Consider the following 20397-nt stretch of genomic DNA (forward strand, 5'->3'; position numbering starts at 1 on the left):
GTTTTTTTCCTGTTGTAATACGACAGAATAAGACTGCAGTTATTCTGGAAGGATCTGAACGTTGATTTCTTTCTTGCTATATCAACAGTTAACAATGATGTGTTGTATCCGGGGCGCTCAATTATTTTCCAATTTTTATATTCGGTCGTCATTACACTGTTCACAAAACGAATGCAGTATCTACATTTCTCAGTCACACATTGGTATTGTTATAAGTTACATAGAAGTCTATGTTTTAAGAATTAGAAGTTATGTTAGAACTCTCAAACATGCCAGGATAAAGCACATAATAATGGTGAATATCTTTAGTTTAGCTATAGTCATAGCAGAATTACCTAAAATTAAAATTAGAAATTATTGTTAAATTCAAAACAACTGAAAAAACGTTCCATAGGAATATTTTATTTAACATCATGAACAATATATTTTTTTTATGTCGAATGAATTTTTACGATTTGTTCTGGTATTTAATTTTAGATATAATCAGAAAAAAATAACAATGTCATGTAATTCATTTAAAACTGAATTTATTTACAGTACTCTATATACGGACAATAAGTCAGTTATAGACCACGTTTTGAGTTTTATCAGGAAAGATCTACATTTTAAACCACATTCAGACGAAAAATAGAACCCCAACCTGCATACCCCGACAATTCAAACAAAAACCGTGATACCAACCATAATTGAAAATACCTAATGTGGTTTTGGCTTCTTAGATCTTATTTTCAAATCGTACAGCAGCAGAAATTAGGGAGTTGTATAACATTAAAAGTATATGGATCTTCATGTTATTCACATAATGAAATGCTTAAAATTGATAGTTTGTGTTCAAGGCATGTTTTAATGTTAGGATGGTTATTCCTATCGTTATTTCACATGTTCTCTTTGTAGACGAGAAGAGAAAAAAAAATACATTTATATTTTGTATACAAGAATTGTGTGTTGTAAACCTAAGTATCAAAAATGCATTTTATTGATAATTATCTACATATTGCTGCAGATTTAATTCACAGTGATGCTATGAAATATATACAAAGCTGAAAATATACTTACAGCTTGTTTTGGTTGCCTGATATCCTATGCGACAAACACAAAAGTGTGTCTTATTACAAAATGCGTTAGTTACACAAGAGGCATCATCAGGATCACTACTACCACATGTCATGTTTGGATAAATACCTATAATATATGTGGAAACAAATACTACATTGATCGAGATTATTTATTTGGTCAACAATTCTAATGCTTCTCAATTCAGAAACTCAAATTTAATATGATGACACAAAATATCTGTAGAGAGATACTACATGAATTGGACATGTTGTAATTTCAAACATGTGACTTAGTTTAACCATTTGTGTTATTTTTAAGAGCAGAGAAACATGTGAAAACACTGAAAATGTTCGATAAAATTTATTTAATTTTGTTCCACGTACCATTGTCATTTATGTTTAAAGTGACTTATAGACCAAACTATGGCATTGTATTGGTTGGAAAAATGTCTGTGTCATTTTGGTCTTTTGTGGATAGTTGTCTCATTGGCAATCATACCACATTTTCTTTTTTATACGCCACCTCTATTGCTACATAAAGAGAAAAAAAATCACCTAATTACAACAGCAGAACCAGAGACCCGTGACAAATAGAGACATACTCGTAAGCTGTTGTACTCCGGAACTAGTTCTTTAATAAAGACAATTCAGGATAAAAAGACCAGTTACTAACCCATGTTACAACAATAGTTCTATGACAAAGGACTTCACTGTATGGGGCGTGAACTTCATATTTAATACAATCTATAATATGTGCTCTCATGTATTATGCCGCAAATCATTTTAAATTTAGGATTCGTTGCTGAGCTTTTTTTACTGTTTTCATCTCCGAATCCCTTAAATAAATATTTTTCAAGCCCCACAGTAGTTCAATAATTACTATAAATCATTGCTTAAATAAGTATGCGGTGCATATTTCAAAACATATTGTAATTTAGATATTTGTATAGACATGTATATGTTACAGTAAATAGGTGAAATTAGGAATTACATGTAATTATTAAAATTTAGGAATTACAGGTATTTCCCGGTGCACTTAGTTAATACAAGTAATTCCTGAAACGGCCCAGTTATTACCAGTAATTACCAATTTTAAATTGAGTTTTTACACCTATTTACTGACTACTGAAACAATGTTGTATTATGGTCAGATGATCAAAAGTTATGGTAATACTAACTAGAAGATCAGTTAGTACTCTTAAAATATTGAATGGTTGATTAGTATTCAAAATATTTTAAATATGGACTTTCAAATATTTGGTTGAATCAGAGCAACTTTAGTTTGAATCCAAAATGGTTAAAGTTGAGCATTATAAGATCATGTTTGACCAATTTCAGCAGACATGGAAATCAGAAATGGAAAATTCTCTCAAAACACTATGTTACCAGTAATCACTGAAACAACTAGTAAATACATGTATTCATTAAATTAGCTAGTAATTACATGTATTTACTGAATTGTTTAGTAATTACGTGTATTTCCTAATTTCACCTATTTACTGTAACATATATATGCGAGTATTGGCAGTAATGGTTAAGGTGTGTGTGTGTGAGGAGAGGGTTTAAGATCAATTCTATATCTTTTAGTTTAAAAAAAACAACATATTAATGGTTTGCGTTTGTTTTGTTTTTTTTTAGGGGGGTCTTCGGAAGTCAGCTGGAAGAAGTCTATTTCTGTTTTTTTGCATTTGGAAGATCTTCTGGCTCTCTTTCATCTCTTCTTTTTCATAGGTTATTAAGGCGGCAGAGGTACATTACAAACATGGCGTCGTTTAGTATCATTGAAATTAATAAATCTATGAATGCAGATATATTAGAATGTGAGCTGTTTTATTAAATTTGTCATGGTATGACAGTAGGACGATAAGCTGGATAAATTTTAAAACTACACGGACAATAACTGTAAAGAGGCAGCTATTTGATATTCTAGGGAAGGGATTTTGATTGATTAGTGTTTAACGCTACTTTAAACAATATTGGGCTATTCCGTAGTGGTGAGTTTAAATTTATAAATGAAGGATGGGGAAGGGAAGGAAGGGCATTAGTATTCATTTCAATCTGTCGCTTATCATGCCTATTTTTCAGCTCTTACCAGGCAACCGTATTCATATATGAAGTTCTTCTGTCCCCACCCGAACAAATAAATAAATATACAATCGCTCTTATTTAACACAAGTTTAAATTGATTGATTGTATGTTGCTAATTTTAACAACCACTGACAAATACTTCATGCGTGTTCATCAAACAGACAAGTTTATAAATCAAGTATATAATATAAAAACGAAGAGATGGAATGTGATTGCAAATAAGGTATCTGTCCACCGGAGTTCAAAAATGAAGAGGATGTAAGCAATTATAGACAATCGAACGGTATTCAACAATGACAAAAGCCTGATATTGTACAGTCGTCTATAATAGGCGTGACATGAAAATGTAAATAATTCAAACATAAGCTAACAACCTAATTATACATAACAAAACAATTTACAAACTATCAAATATGAGTCGAGACATGAACCAACGACAACCACTAAACTACAGGCCCATGACCTGGGACAGGTAAATAAAGAATATGGCAGGGTTGATATAGAAACGAAGATGATGTATGATTGCAATGAGACAACTCTCCACAAGAGACAAAATAATACAGAAATCAACAGTTATAAGTCACCGTACGGCCTTCGACTATAAGCTAAGCCTACTTCGCATTGTCAGCTTTTTAAAAGGCCCCGAAATCACAAATGTAAAACAATTGAATCGAAAAAACTAACGACCGAATTAATGTACAAATGTTAACGAACACAAATATGTATAACAAAGTAACAAACGACAACCACTGAATTACAGGCTCCTGACTTGGGACAAGTACATACATACAGAATGTGGCGGTGTTACACATGTGAGAGGGATCCCAAAATCCTACCCCTAATCTGGGACAGCGGTGTAACAGTACAACAACATGTTTGTGAACACTCAATCCATCTCTAATCTGAGAGTCGAGAGTGGTGTAACAGTACAGTAAAATAACAACCTGTACAATCAGTTGCAATAAGTTTACCTCAAAAGATCAGAACTAGACACACAGAAAAAAAATATTTTAAGACAATAGACACAAAGCACCCACAAAAGAGTATTTGCAATTACTGGCTGAAACTTCAAAGATAATAACAACTAGAACTGAAATAAATCTTGTTCTTCCAGATTGAGTTATCAAACAGTACACAACGCGCGACAAAGGATTAAAAAAAAAAAAAAAGAAAACAGTCTAAGAAACGTCTAGTTTATGTTGTATATAGATATACAAAGATGTGGTATGAGTGCCGGTGAGACAACTTATCATCCAAGTCATAATTTGTAAATGTAAACCATTATACATGTAGGTCAAAGTACGGTCTTCAACACGGAGCCTTGGCTCAAACCGAACAGAAAGCTATAAAGGGCCCCCAAAAAATTACTAGTGTTAAACCATTTTAAGTCTAATATATTTAAAAAAAAAAAAAAAGGTATACTTGCATATACATAAACATATACAATGGAAGTTTTTGAAAAGTGGCCCTAACGTTGTGACCATCGAAATTTTGCATAGAAATACAAGTTAGGACCACAATATTTTAATAAAACAGCCAATACAGAGGACTCGCACGAACGCCAGATTTAGTTAGAGGGGCGATATTCTGAAGCTTTTTTTTTAATTATTGGTCACCAATGTTTGGAAAGAAAGGGGAGAAATCCAAACAATTATCGACCAATCACAAACGTTGTTGGAAATTTGACCTTAAAACGTCAATGGATTTCCCATAATGCAATTATTGCATACAAATAAAAAAACTATTATACCAATTGAATAAAAAAATATTGCATGCGAATTATTTTTGTACCAATTAAATAAAAAAATATTGCATTTGATTGAGAATTATACCATGTGAATGGAAAAATTATACCATTTGAATAAAAAATCATACCATTTGAATAATACATATTGCATTTAAATGAAAACATATACCATTTAAATGAAAAATTATATCATTTGATTTAAACATATTGCATTTAAATGAAAAAATATACCATTCAAATGAAAAAAATATTGCATTTAAATAAATAAATATACCAGTTAAATATAAAATATTGCATTTAAATGAAAAATGTCGAATTTTTGCAACCAATACCATGCCATACCCAAAGTGTCGGGTGTTCTAATTTTTGTTTTTATATCGCGCTACATTTAATGAATGGCTATTATCTTTTTTGAATTTATTGAACCATAAAACTAATTTTTGACTCTTTACATTGAATAATCCGCGAAGCGGATAATGTAAAATGCGAAGAGTCAATAAATAGTTTTATGATTCAATAAAGTCAGAATAAATTATTGCCATTCACTATAAATAAATTTCTATCAAAAATAAGGCTCAAACAACTTTTTATATTATCTATATTAACAATAACAACGTACACACATGTTGGCGTATGAATACACAACGTCAGAGTGGGCGTGTCGCCGTCAAAATTGAAAATATTGAAAATAAAACTAATAATCTTAACCAATCAGAAGACAGTAAAACACCAAATTTATTTATTTTATAATATTTTGTGAAAAACATATGTCACTATAATAAAAAGTTTACTTACTTACTTACTGTAAAGCTTAAGTTTAAGATCAAATTTCTCCATTTTCCTGAAGTATCCAATGAATATGTTTTCCCACTTTTACAGTTTGTATTTTGAACACGGTTCATAGTGTATATTTGTACTATATACTGCTTTGTCAAGGATATGTATTTATCCTTTATGTTAAATTTATATAAAATACGAATCTAAAAAACGATGTGAGGGTTCATATCAATTCAAATATATAACATTATGTACCTTAAATCACAAGAGGTTGTAGAAATTCCAAAAGATTATTTTTATTAATCTGTCTATATTAGATCTGTTAATGTTTAATATAGGAAATAAGATAAAGAAATTAGGTCAACAAATTTATAATGAGAAAGCATGCAAGACAACAGTAAAAAAAACGGGAGAGAAGCCCGGTTCTCCGGAAAGATAAGCAGATCGCGCTCTACATTTGGTTCATATAAGTTTCAAGAATGATGACAGTACAACTTACTTTTTGTCGACCTTTTATTATATGTGTTATCGTTAAGAGGAATTTTGTTTTACTTGTTTTGTGTAGTAAAAAAATTGCCAAAATTTCTTAGACATCTGATATATATAGATAGTTCAGCATTTCGGTTGAACTTCAACAAGATGTAAATATCATACTTACGCTGTCGACAGACTGTGTTGTTGTCCTTGTAGTGTGAAGGTTTGCATGTACAATTAGTACGGCATATAGCGTTAATATCACTGCACTCAATATCTGCTTTACAGGGATGTTTCAACGCTTTTTCTGAAACAAATAATGCAATCAGTTAATACCATCTTCTCATCAATAAATATTCTCTCAAGTAATTAATATGTTGATATCTTATAATAAGCAATTTATAAGTGAATGTTTAATGTTTGCATCCAACTATAGCTAGTTTTTATATCATTCTGATAACCTTAATGTGGTCTTAATTGCTATAAATTGTGCCACCTTTTCAATATTGGTTTTGGTAGAAACCAGTTTTCACACTGAGCATGCCATTCATTTTTTTTTATCATCTGAAGCTCACACATTTTGAATGCCAGTAAAAACACAAACCCTTCAGCCTTTATTATATGCATCCTTGTCTGTTAATGGAGATAATTCTAACGTGTAGTGTCGAGTAACTCCTTGTGGTATTCTTATTTACTTGAACATAGCAAATTGAAATCAATACTTACTAGCATGGCATCTTTTATTTTCCTGGTAAAATGTCGCTGCGCACTGACATGTTTTGTTCTTGCATTCTGAATTTGGAACATTTGCTTTACAGCTTAAGTTCATTAAACATGATCCTCCTAAAGGAACTCCTGGTTAAAATAAATATATATAGTAACCAATTATCGTATAATTAGACTTTATATCTTTTGAATGTCCCTACAATATAAATAACTTTGTACGTTTACCGATGATCAGATATATATTATTATAATTATGATTAAGTAAAGAAACAGGAGTGAAGAAAACAATTGATACACTATAAAAATTATGGCAAACGATTTCAGTGAAAGAATATGTTTTGAATCGTGACGATCAAGATCGTGGTCAGGTTTAACAATTGGTGATATAGTTGAAATCTGCTATATTTTACCCTCGTATGTTTGTATGCATATTACCGATGATCAGATATATCATGATGGTTATAAGTAAAGAAACAAGATTGAAGGAAACATTTGAAACACTATAAATATTACAGCAAACGATGAAATGAAAGAATATTTTTTGAACCGTCAAGATCATGATCTGGTTAAACAATCTGTGTATTAGTTGAAATCTGCTATATTTTACCCGCGTATATTCGTATGCACATTCCCGTCCCATTTTTTTCGATTTAGATATTAAATTTTCGATTTTTAAACGGGGTTGACTTGCAATATACATGAATTTATTGCATTGTAAATATCGCTGTGCGCTGACACGTTTTGTTATTGCATTCTGAGTTTGAAACATTTGCCATACAGCTTGAGTTTATCGCACATGGTCCTCTTTAAAAGAACGCCTGTTTAAAAATATCATATAAATATATATAAAAAATACTTATTTTATAATATCTGGTTTCACAAATCGTGTTGTAGTTGACATCTACTATATTCAACTTTTGAATATTGTATGCACATTTTCATTCTTTTGTCATCGATTAGTATAGCAAATTTCAGATTTTTCAACAGGCTTCAAATGCAATATACTACCAGGTGTGTAGAGAAGTAATTACTGAACATACCAGAACATTTTTAACGGTTTATAAGGATGATTTTAACGATAGCTTAAGATTTGTTTAACGGATAGGGTTTTTGCTGTGCAATATTCTTCTTTCGATTTCTCATATCCGTTGATGGTTCCCTATATTCATTTGTTTCATTAATATATGTCTTTGTTCCAGACCATATAAGTATTTAGACCGTAAGCGTATCTTTACAAAATACATATACGATCGGACTATACGCGTACGGTCTGCCTAATTTTAAGATATTGGTCAAGTTTATTACATAAAAATGTATATTAAAGATCAACATAACCATGATAACTGAAAATTCGAATTAATTTTAAAGTTCCATTGTGAATTAAATATAACCGTAGATTTTAACGATTTTTAACAACTTTATTATAATCTATTAAGCTCTTGTATTTGGCATGTCGAAAATACATGAGATTTAATTATCTTCCCCTGACCTTGAAGTTATCGGAAGTAAACGTTATGTTGGAAGAAACGATTCACATGTTAGAAGATTTAGGAACTTTAATACAAAAACCGTCAAAGATACTGGACAAAAAATATATAACCAAATCCATCGAAAAGTCAATGAAAAAATATATTATAAACGTGTCGAAAATTTATTCAAGAAATGAATGAAGTAGGTATGTTACTCTACTTATACCAGTTATTGAAGGATCTTTACCGAGTATTCTGTAGCGTTGATGATATATTTCAGTTTATTCATCTAACTGTAATAATATCAATTTGCAAATTCAGTAAAGATTTTGATAAATCTTTGTCTTAAATTAACATATGGTCCTTGGAATATGGGTCAGTTCGTCCTTGACCGTACGAGTATATTAATATCGACCGACCTTACGAGTATGGTCAGACCGTACGAGTATTCGCGAACGGTCCAGACCGTACGCCTTCGGTTAAAATACACATATGGTCTAGCTCATCTATGAAGCCAAAGGTGAAATGGTAACTGGTATAGTATGTATTAATATTGATGAATATAGTTCTGTGTTAACTTTAGTTTTACTATTAGTATTTATAGATTATCGTTGATCATGTCAACGAATTTGATTTTCTCGCTTTAGCCAGTACGACGAAAGCGAGAAAAGCAATCGAGTTGAGATGACCAATGATAATCTGTTTGTCGCTATTTTACCTTTGACGACGTTGTCAATTTCATGTCAATTTCATTAGCAACGCCACGTGCCTCCTTAGTTTCAAAGCGATTATTTACCATCGCAAGCGAGTAGCATGATAGAAAAATTGTCACAAAAAGATAAAAGGAAATTGCACAAATTAGCGATAAAAATATTTTTCTCTTAAAATACAGGCATCTTTAATAAAAACAAATATATGTTTTAACAAACATATGCTACATGACAATGAGTATTTAAAATATAAAAAATCAAAACGTCTATACAAACGACAATGCAAACGTATAATTAGCAGATAATACACATTAATAATAAACTTTATAATAGATACAACTTGTATACTTCTTGCTTAATTGACAAAAATGATGACTGTTAAATTTTTATGCTTTTGGTCTTTTTTTAACCCTCGTTTTATCATAAAAATATGTCTTGTTTTATGTATATATCCAGCTTATGCAACATTTTGATTTAACCTGAAAAACTTTACTTTCACACTTACGCAGTTGACAGACTGCTCTGATGTCTTTGTAATGGGAAGGTTTGCAGGTACAATTTGCGTGACATACAGCGTTAATATCCCTGCACTCAACGTCTGCTTTACAAGCACGTTCCAACGCCTTTTCTGAACCAAAAAATTGACATGAGTCAATACAATCTACACAATAATAAATATTTTTTCGAGTAACTACAATAGTGATATCTTGACTGTCCCTTAGGTATCTTTCGTCCCTCTTTTATAATTAAAAAAATATTTGTAAGTTTTTGAAACTAATGTGATAGCTGACATTGAATGATATGTTTTCATGCTGTTAGCTTGAACTCAATGTTGACTTTTGCTATACATTGTGTATTTTTTTCAACAGTTGTTTATGTATAAACCAGTGTTCATGTTGAACATGCCGTTTAAATTTATTTGTTATCTAAAATCACACATGTTTAATATCAGCAAATACTCCACAACAGTGTCACCTTCAAATTATTCAAGACAGTCTTGTTTGTAAATGGAGATACCTCTGACGTGTAGTGTCGAGTGACTCATTGTTCCATTTTTATCAACTTGAACAAAATATTTTGAACACTCACTAGCATAGCATGTTTTATTATCTTGATAATATGTCCGTGCGCACTGGCATGTTTTGTTCCTACATTCTGAATTTGAAACGTTTGCTATACAGCTGGTGTTCATGGTACATGATCCTCCTAATGGAACTCCTGTTACTAACATAAATATATGAAGTAAACAATTCTTGTATTATTGTTCTTGGTATCCTTAAAAAGTCCTTACAATATAAATTATTTTGTACTTTACCGATGATCAGAAATGTCATGATTATAAACATCATTACAGAAACGAATGAAAAACAATTTAGTACTAAAAAAAAAAGTCATACTAAACGCTGTATAAAATTGAAGTTTTTTTTTTTTTTAAGTATAAATGTATAACGCAATCTTGGGTTTGCCATCTTTATCTTAACCGTCAAATGTAATGAATATTAGACACAGTAAGGATCTACGATACAATACGGGGGTTTATCGGACATTAAATAATATGTTTTATATGTATCTAACATATTCATTTATCTAAAGATATTATACAAATTTTAAATCATTATTTTCAGTCAACAAATTAACTGTTTTAATGTGCACTTTATGGAATGATATCACAGCATGATGTTAACGAGCAAGAATCATAGAATGTATATCCTCAAAGTCATTTATGAATTTACTTGAAGTCAAGAACATGTCAAAAATATAATTTTTACTCCCACTTACTATCTTTTTAGAGGTACTAAAAAGTGTTTTATATTTTACTCTAAACACATCCTTATATAAAATTATTTACATCACCATCTGTTTTAATGAACAAAAATGATGAACGTAAAAGTGTTTATGGTTGTGGTCTTTTTTTTTTGTGTCGTTGGTTCTATAGTGAACACTTGAGTATATGGTTCAGTCTTGTGTGTAATTCAGGCAATATTTATACAGGCAATTCAGCGTTTAATTGAAATTTGATCAGCAGTAAAATTCACACTTACGCTGTTGACAGACTGCTTTGTTAATTAAAAGGTTGTATTATTTCAATTTGTTTTGTGTAGTAAAAAAAGTACCAAAATTGCTCAGACATCTGATAGATACAGCTAATTTAGCATTTCGAATGAACTTCAAGTAGTTGTAAATATAAAATTTACGCTGTTGACAGACTTTGTTTTTATCTATATCATGTGAAGGTTTGCATGTACAATTAGTACGGAATATAACCTTAACATCACTGCACTCAATATCTGCTTTACAAGGATGTTCCAATGCATTTTCTGAAACAAATATTGCAATCAGTTTTAAACCATCTTCTCATCAATAAATAATCTCTCAAGTAAATTAGATGTTGATATCTTCAAATATTCATATTTTTGTCCAGTTTTCATATCATTATGTTGGCTTCATAGAAGTTATAGATCACCTAAAAGTGGTCTTAATAGCTTTAAATTGTGCAACCTTTTCAGTATCGGTGTTGGCGGAAATCAGTATCCACGCTGAGCATGCAATTTCATTCTGTATATCACCTGAAACTTATACATTTTGAAATCCATCAAAATAAAACACAGATCCGTCAGCATCTATTCTATGGAGCTGTTCCTTTTAATAGAGATACTTATGACGTGTAGTGTCGAGTGACTCCTTGTGGTATTTTTATTTACTTGAACATAGCAAATAGAAATCAATACTTACTAGCATGGCATCCTTTATTTTCCTGGTAAAATGTCTCGGCGCACTGACATGTTTTGTTCTTGCATTCTGAATTTGAAACATTTGCTATACAGTTGGAGCTCATCGCACATGGTCCTCCTAAAGGAATTCCTGTTTAAAATGGCCAAATGAATATATATATTAACCAATTATTGTATAATTAGACTTCATATATTTTGAATGTCGCTACAATATAGATAATTTAATTTACAGTTCGGACCGTACACGTTCAGTTAAAATACTCATATGGTCTAAAACATCTATAAAGCCAAAGGTGAAATTGAAACTGATAAAGTATGTATACATATTGATGAATATAGGTCTGTATTAACTTCAGTTTCACTATTAGTAGTTAATGTTATTAAAGGTACCAGGATTATAGTTTACTACGCAAGACGCGCGTTTCGTCTACATAAGACTCATCAGTGACGCTCATATCACAATATTTATAAAGCCAAACAATTACAAAGTTGAGGGACATTGAGGATCCACAATTCCAAAAAGTTATGCCAAATACGGCTAAGGTAATCTATGCCTCGGATAAGAACATCCTTTTTTTTTTTAAATTCAATATTTTGTAAACAGGAAACTGATAAAAATGACCCCATTATATTATCGTTGATCATGTCATTGAATTTGATTTTCTCGCTTGAGTCAATACGACTCAAGCAAGAAAAGCAATCGAGTTGAAATGACCAATGATAATCTGCTTGTCGCTAATTTACCTATGACGACATTGTAAATTTCATGTCAATTTCATTAGAAATGCCACGTGCCTCTTTAGTTTCTAAGCGATAATTACCAATCTCAAACAAGTAGAATGATAAAAAAAATATCACAAAAAATATCAAAGGAAAAATGCACAAAATAGCGATAAAAATATTTCCCCCTTAACATACAGGTATTTGTAATAAAAAAAAATATATGTTTTCACTAACATATGGTACATGAAAACGAGTATTTAAAAAAAACAAAAGTCAATACGACCAATGCAACGTGGAGGCAGACGTCAAATTAGCCGAGAATACACATTAATGATATACATGTAGTTTATAAAAGATAAAACTCATTTTGTTTAATTAACTAAATTAACGACTGTAAACCTTTTTATGTTTTTGATTTTTTTTAACTCTCGTGTTATCATGAACATTTGTGTATAGTATTTGTTTTGTCTTGTTTTATAGATATAGGAAGATGTGGTGTGAGTGCCAATGAGACAACTTTCTATCAAAGTAACAATCTAAAAAAAAGTAAACTATTATAGGTAAATATACGGCCTTCAACACGGAGCCTTGGCTCCCACCGAACAACATGCAGTAAAGGGTCCCAAAATTACTAGTATATATCCAGCTTATGCAACATTTTCATTGAACTTCAAAAAACTTTACTTTCACACGTACGCTGTTGACAGACTGTGTTGTTGTCTTTATAGTAAGAAGATTTGCATGTGCAATTTGTGTGACATACAGCGTTCATATCACTGCACTCAACGTCTGCTTTACATGGCCGTTCCAATGCTTTTTCTGCACAATAAATATGACATGAGTTAATACCATCTACACAACAATAAATAATATCTCGAGTAACTAAAATAGTAATATCTTGTAATTAAAAAATATATGTGTAAGTGTTTTAATTTAATGTGATAGCTGACATTGAATGATATGTATTCATGCTGTTAGCCTGAACTCAATATTGTCTTTCGCTATGAATTGTGCAATGTTTTCAACAGTTGTGTATGTAAAAACCAGTGTCCATCATTGTCACGTTTCACTTTGTTTGTCAACTTTAATTCACACATTTGTAATGTCATCGACATTGTAATCTTTAAATTATCCCATACAGTCTTTTTTGTAAATCGAGATACCTCTGACGTGTAGTGTCCAGTGACTCATTGTTTTGTTTTCATCAACTTAAACAAAACGTTTTGAATACTCACTAGATTGGCATGTGTTATTTTCTTGATAATATGTCGGTGCGCACTGGCATGTTTTGTTCTTACATTCTGAATTTGAAACGTTTGATATACAGCTGGTGTTCATGGTACATGATCCTCCTAATGGAACTCCTGTTACACACATAAATATATAAAGTAAACAATTCTTGTATTATTGTTCTTGGTATCCTTAAAAAGTCCTTACAATTCAGTATAGATTAGTTTGTACTTTACCAATGATCAGAAATATCATGATTATAAAAATCATTACAGAAACAAATGAACGGAATGAAAAACAATTTAGTACTATAAAAAAAGTCATACGAAACGCTGTATAAAATTGAAGTTTATTATTTTAAAGTATAAATGTATAACGCAATCTTGGATTTGCCATCTTTATCTAAACCGTCAAATGTAATAAATATGAGACAAATTAAGAATCGGCACTAAAATACGGGGGTTGATCCGACATTAAATAATATGTTCATATGTTTCTAACACTTTAATAAATCTAAAGATATTGTGCAAGTTTCAAATCGTTATTTTTAGACAACAATTAACTGTTTATGTGCAATTTATGAAATGATATTAAACATGATAAAACGAGCAAATACTATCGAAAGCATTTCCTCTGAGTCATTGATAAAAGTCAAAAAAATGTTGGCATCATAAATATTATTTTTCCCACTTACTATCTTTTTGGGGACTAAAAAGTGTTCTATATTTTACTCTAAAACATCCTTATATAAAATTATTTACATCTCCATCTGTTTTAATGCACAAAAATGTTGAACGTAAAAGTGTTCATAGTCTTCTTTTTTGTGTCGTTGGTTCTTTAGAGAATATTTGAGTATAGCTTTGGTATTGTTCAGTCTTGTGTGTTTCTACAGGTAATGCAGCGTTTTGATTGAAATTTGATCAGCAGTCAAATTTACACTTACGTTGTTGACAGACTTTGTTTGTATCTTTGTAATGGCATCTAATGAGATAACAATCATTGTATTATATTTTTCAAATTTTCAAATTTTAGTGACTGCGGTCTTTATTGAGTTTTACTTTTGAAGTCGTTAGGTGTCAGGAGGGAGTTTTATTTGTAAGTCGATACAACAACTTAGGTTACTTGTTATAAATACTTAGCCTATCTTATTCGTTATAAGAACTTCAATATCTCGATCGTTATATTAACCACTAGCTAACTCGTTTCAAAAGCTTAACTTACTCGTTTCACAACTTTTGTAAGGAAAAAGTTGAGCTGTATAAACTAGTAAGATACGTTTTTTTACATCAGTTAGCTAGTTCTTTTCAAGAGATATCTTAGTTGTTTAAATGAGTAAGAATAATCGTCATAACGAGTGTTACAATGTATCGGTTGTCCCACTATCTATATCCCTTTGCTCAACTTTTAATAGAATTATATATCACATATTTGTGACGTCAAATACGTTGACCCGACCTTAATAACTTGACCCGGACATTTCAGAGACGTCATAATGTTTGAACCGACGTTGATAAGTTTGACCCGAAGTTATCAAGTCATCTTTCGGTTGCTTGTGAAATTAAAGAAATACTTCCAAAAGATGCAAATACAACTTAACAATCGGTACACCTAATTCCTTGAAACTACATGTAGTAAGCTTAGTTGTTTCAACGAGTTGTTAAACAAGGTAGCTAAGTAATTATACGAGTTTAGCTAATTCATTATTATAAGTTACATATTAAGTCGTAATAAAAAATAAGGTCAGTCGTTAAAACGATTGAAAAAGGAAACTAACCGTTTTTGTATCGGTGTTGGTATATACCAATGTTTTCGCTTAGCATAAAGTTTACTTTGGTTTTCAGCCGAAATTCATACATTAGTAATTTAAGCAAACAAACAACAAATCCATCATCCTTTCTTTAAGAATAAACATATTTATATCTATAGCTTACATTGTATCATGAAGTTGTCGCTTTTTACGAACATAAATAGGTGTCAATTGTGCTAGTTTGCAGTAACTGTTTGTAATATATTTTTTCAAGTTCTAATATTATTTTGTAAATGTGCAAACTTTTCGATGTTGTTGTTGAAAGAAACCAATGTCTTATATGAGCCTTAATAGAGATAACTATCACTCAGGTGGAGTATCGATGTACTATTTGTGTTGTTATATTTACAATGTAACTTGATCAAAAAGGTTTTATACTCACCTTCATGGCATGTACTATTGTGTTGGTAGAATAACGCAGAACACTGACATGTATTGTTCATGCATTCTGAATTAGAATCACTTGTTGTACAGTTGGTGTTCTCAGTACAGTTTCCCTCTAAAAGAACTCCTGTTTAAAAAAAATGAATGTATGTAGTATATAAGTGTTGCAATATATTACTTGATATTGTTTCAAAATAATTTACTACAATACTGAATATTGTGTACGTTTACTGATGATCACATTATTAATATCCTATATAGCTACATGTAGTTATAACAATACAAATAAAAAAAAATGATTTACTCAGACAATAACAATGTAATTTTCAAAGCTTTCAAAGTTGTAAAATCATACTTCTTTAGTAAAAGTATTGAAGTTACTTTATATCCATACATTTACTCAAATATAATGTTTATGATTATATATAATGAGGCATCTTTTTGTGTTTAAGATGATCGCAGCTATATTCTTTTTTCGAATGCTCAGTTCCATCCTCTTTTTGTCAATTTGGCTCCCTTCCTCTCTTTAAATCTAAATAGGTATATAGTTATATCATTGATGGTTTAACAAAATGTAGTAATGTAATTGGAAAAAAAAGATTGTATAGTGCTCCGTTGAAATGAGGGTTGTTTTCTATTAAATACCAGAAAACATCCCATCTAAATTGTTCTATCAGTACAACTTAGAACAAATACAAATGATATTTTCTGTTGAACAGGCTATCATTAATGTTATTTAATCGACTTTTCGTGCCCCATTGCAATCGTGTAAAATAGCATTTCCGATTTAAATGGTTTTTATCATCGAGGCGAAATCGTGTAACTGTACCTTCTCTCCGTTCGTTCATCCGTCTTTTATCAGTCAGCGGTTTTATACCTTGAGATTGCAATTACTTCGTTGATCTGTGATTATAACCATTGTAGTCATAATCCTGATTGTGACATTTTGACTTGAATATGATTATCATGCGATTGATTCGGGCATATTGGACGACGTTTACCCTGTCGTATCACTAGGATTTGCTTCTTTTTGAGAACATAGATTAAATCTTGAGTGTTTTTTTTTATTAATACTTTACAAATCAGTTTACGAGATTACAACAAGGGGGAACTAATAAGAAATAATCATTATCATATCAGTATTTTGCTTCGAGTATCAGGAATCAGTGGTGCACCAACCAGAAATGAAACATAAATGTCACGATGGATGCCACACACTATTAATATTTTTAATTGATAATATTGTAATTGTTGTTTCTTGTTAAATACAATTTGATTTTATGTATTTCTTTTTAGTTCCCCAATTTTCGGTTGACTTTTTTTTAACTTAGTTTCGTTTCTTTACTTGACAATGGATACACATTTTGCTTAATCACTTTGTTGTCTTTAATAAAAAAAAAATCATCTAAATACTAATAAAAAATATTTACCTGTACAAATTGTAAATTGAAAGAATAGGATACTCGCTGGTATTAAAAGTAGTCCTAGATTGCAAAGATGGGCCTAAAAATATATTTTTTAAAGCATGTTATATTTGATGAATAATAAAATGTACAACGATTCACTTTTCCATACACTAGAAAGAAAAGCAACATTTTAAATTAATACTCCTTTAGCCAACAAATGGGTAAAATCAAGTCTTAGATTTCGCATCACGATCATCTTCTCTATCGGTGTATCAACAAACAAAATACATTATGTTTTAACAAACCTTATGACATTTATAAATTGAGATCTAGACATGACAAGGATAATGATGTGTGTTGACATGGTATAAAATAGATTAAAAACCTACCCTACCAGTATCTTAACCAGTCAGGTAACAAAATATTCACGAAAACATATACAAAAAATCAGAATAGGAAAATTTAAAGTGATGATCTTTAATTTGAAATTTCTAAAAAAAAACACTCAATCTTGTCGTTTGTTTGTTTGGTAAATTGAAGTTGTTTTTTTTGTAACAGTGACTTTCCTATAATGACCTGTTTTGCGTTACCGATTCAGACCGTTGCCATTAAATGATCTATTTATATTCAGTTTTTGCTTTTGTTTTTAAGAAAGGGGTTGTTAAACACTACCTTAAATGTTTGAACATTTCAAGGATGCGTTGTTTGTGTCTAGAGAAAATCGTATCCATCAGCATTTACTTATTTATGGACATGTGAGGTTCTTGTCTTAATTCTAGTTGGCCGAACTCAAGTTTTAAATATATCTTTTCAATATTGTAAAATTATTACAATTTTTCGTACCATTTACTTTCAAAGATTAAACCCTTCACAATGTGAGCATTTAGGTGTGATCCAATCTTAATCAACGACCATATATGAATAATTGCAGATAATTAAAATACGTCTATAAGACATTATAAAGCAATGTTTATAAAAAAAAAAATCTTTTGCGAAAAGTTACCCTCAAATCCAAATATAACCATCATATATGACGGTTGACATGTCATAACTAAGAATGAAACTGCTATTTTGAATTGCTTAAATCAATGACTATCGGTTACAACAATATTATCGACAGTAAAACAACACATATATAAAAATTACCGATTTGATGTTGTTTTGACCAAATTAGAATCGTGAAAGTAAAGTGATAACCTTCGGTTTGTAAGTTTTCATTTGTTTGACGTCACGTTAAGCTATGACGTCTTTTTGCAAAACCAATCAAAAGTTTCGTGGATTTTTTTTTTTTTTTTAAATTTATACATTTGTTTCAGGCTGTTAAGTAATTTTGCTATTTGTGATTCATTTGAATCGGAAGGACTGTAATGTATACGTAGTAAATGAATTGCCACCCTTAAATTACGTGTCAACAGTAAACTGTATTTGCCACCATCAAATCGTGAATTGACGGTGACAACTTATCAACTACAATACTTTTATTCCTGAAATAAAACCAAAATATTACGCTATATTTTACAACAATTAGTTGAATAAATGCTAAGAAGTCGGAAATACAATTGTCATATTTTTTTAAACGAATGAAACTCGATTTTGCATACATGTCCGTTGCTTCATAAACAATGAGGCAAACACATTTAAAATAGAGAAGTGGAAGTGTTTTAACATCTTTGCTTTCGTGTGTAGTTTTAACCTTTAAACATATTATAGACTAAATAGAACTAATCTATTTTACTATTTTTCTATAACAAATAAAGGAAAACCTTATTACTATATTCAGATTTTTTTAAAGATAAAGATAACTGTTGCAAAATATTGTTCTTACCATAATTAAGTTGGACTGTTAAATTTTATATTTGTAACAATCAAACAAAATTTAAGTATCTATTTGATAACGTGGTCCTTACCCTTATCAATAGAAAATGATGATATAGTTTCCTAGGCAATATTCTATTTATTTACAAAGCTACACGCTATGTCATCAAGTTCAATTGGTTTGGTTATTTTAACTAATCTTGACACAATTTTAACTTCCTGTCCTCGATTAGATAATCCATGTATAGTTATTAAACATAGGATGACGAGAACTTTTAAATAAATGCAAGGTTTTTGCAGGAGCTTGAAATGATTATGTTGGAAACGAAACCATCTTTAGAATATTTGTTTGCATGACTTGATTAGAATATCATATAACAGTAGCCATGCACTACAACAAACATAATAATACCAACTAAAAATGGTTACATATGCTAAACTCAGATCGACGTCTGGTTTCTAATTGACGTTGTTTTTTTTCTCTCCAAATCGTCGTCAAAATCACACGTCATAATAAAAGATTCCAAATGAATATTCAACTAAATGACCCTTTTATCACAGTGACTGTCATTTTTGTTGTGCTAAAATCGGAGTCTATTTACGGAGGCTCGTGATGAGGTGAAAAATTTATTTATGAAAAGAACTGTCATATTACTGTTATTGCACGACTGCAAATGTTTAATTGAACCTGAAATTCAAACAATATTGAAACCGATAATACTTTTAAACATTTGACTGTACTTATCTATTATGCATATTTTTTGAGACAGATGGTTGTGTTAATGAAAGCAAAATTATATGTTATGTCTTTATTTATATGATGAAGAGCACAATTTTTTGTTCAACAATGTTTTTAACGAACAATTCAAAATATTTTTCTTTTTTCTGTTTGTTTGACTGTACCACTTCTTGTATATAAAACTCAGAATCAGGATAAAATACTATATCCCATCCCCATTTTAAATTATTTTATGTTATTCTATGCAGATCCATTGGCAAACTTTGATTTCTAAAATATAATGTGAATAAAAGATTTTAACATTCCTACACATGAATGTGTAAAATCTGTCTTTTTCTAAACCGTAATGAAACGTTTTACACTATTCGTCTCACATACTGTCCTTTTATGTTGCGATAAGTTAACAAAACTTCTCATTATCTGTTTCTAACGTTAAAATTTGTCAACAACAATTTTTTTGTTTGTTATTCAGTTCAATAGACAGATGAACGTATTTGTTTCTACTTAAAACATAG

General features: G+C 30.4%; 1 protein-coding gene and 1 long non-coding RNA gene across 2 annotated transcripts in view; both read right to left on the bottom strand.

The window, feature by feature from the left end:
- The window catches only part of LOC134726400 (prion-like-(Q/N-rich) domain-bearing protein 25), a 77122-nt gene extending 66845 nt beyond the window's left edge, over nt 1-10277 (bottom strand). Inside the window, exons 1-6 of the mRNA XM_063590800.1 lie at nt 10136-10277; nt 9552-9674; nt 6868-6996; nt 6326-6448; nt 1057-1182; nt 274-335 (exon numbers count right to left, since the gene is read on the bottom strand). Coding sequence (XP_063446870.1) covers nt 274-335; nt 1057-1182; nt 6326-6448; nt 6868-6996; nt 9552-9674; nt 10136-10277 — 705 coding nt within the window. The remainder of the gene's footprint in view (nt 1-273; nt 336-1056; nt 1183-6325; nt 6449-6867; nt 6997-9551; nt 9675-10135) is intronic.
- A 5672-nt stretch (nt 10278-15949) lies between these two features.
- Nucleotides 15950-19203, bottom strand: LOC134727033 (uncharacterized). The gene is made up of 3 exons (XR_010108704.1): nt 19154-19203; nt 17353-17425; nt 15950-16049 (listed from the first exon to the last, which is right to left on the bottom strand). It is a non-coding gene; the product is annotated as an uncharacterized LOC134727033 (long non-coding RNA).
- Between the last annotated feature and the right edge of the window lie 1194 nt (nt 19204-20397).

This window comes from Mytilus trossulus, chromosome 7 (assembly GCF_036588685.1).
Source record: "Mytilus trossulus isolate FHL-02 chromosome 7, PNRI_Mtr1.1.1.hap1, whole genome shotgun sequence".
NCBI classification, from domain to species: domain Eukaryota; kingdom Metazoa; phylum Mollusca; class Bivalvia; order Mytilida; family Mytilidae; genus Mytilus; species Mytilus trossulus.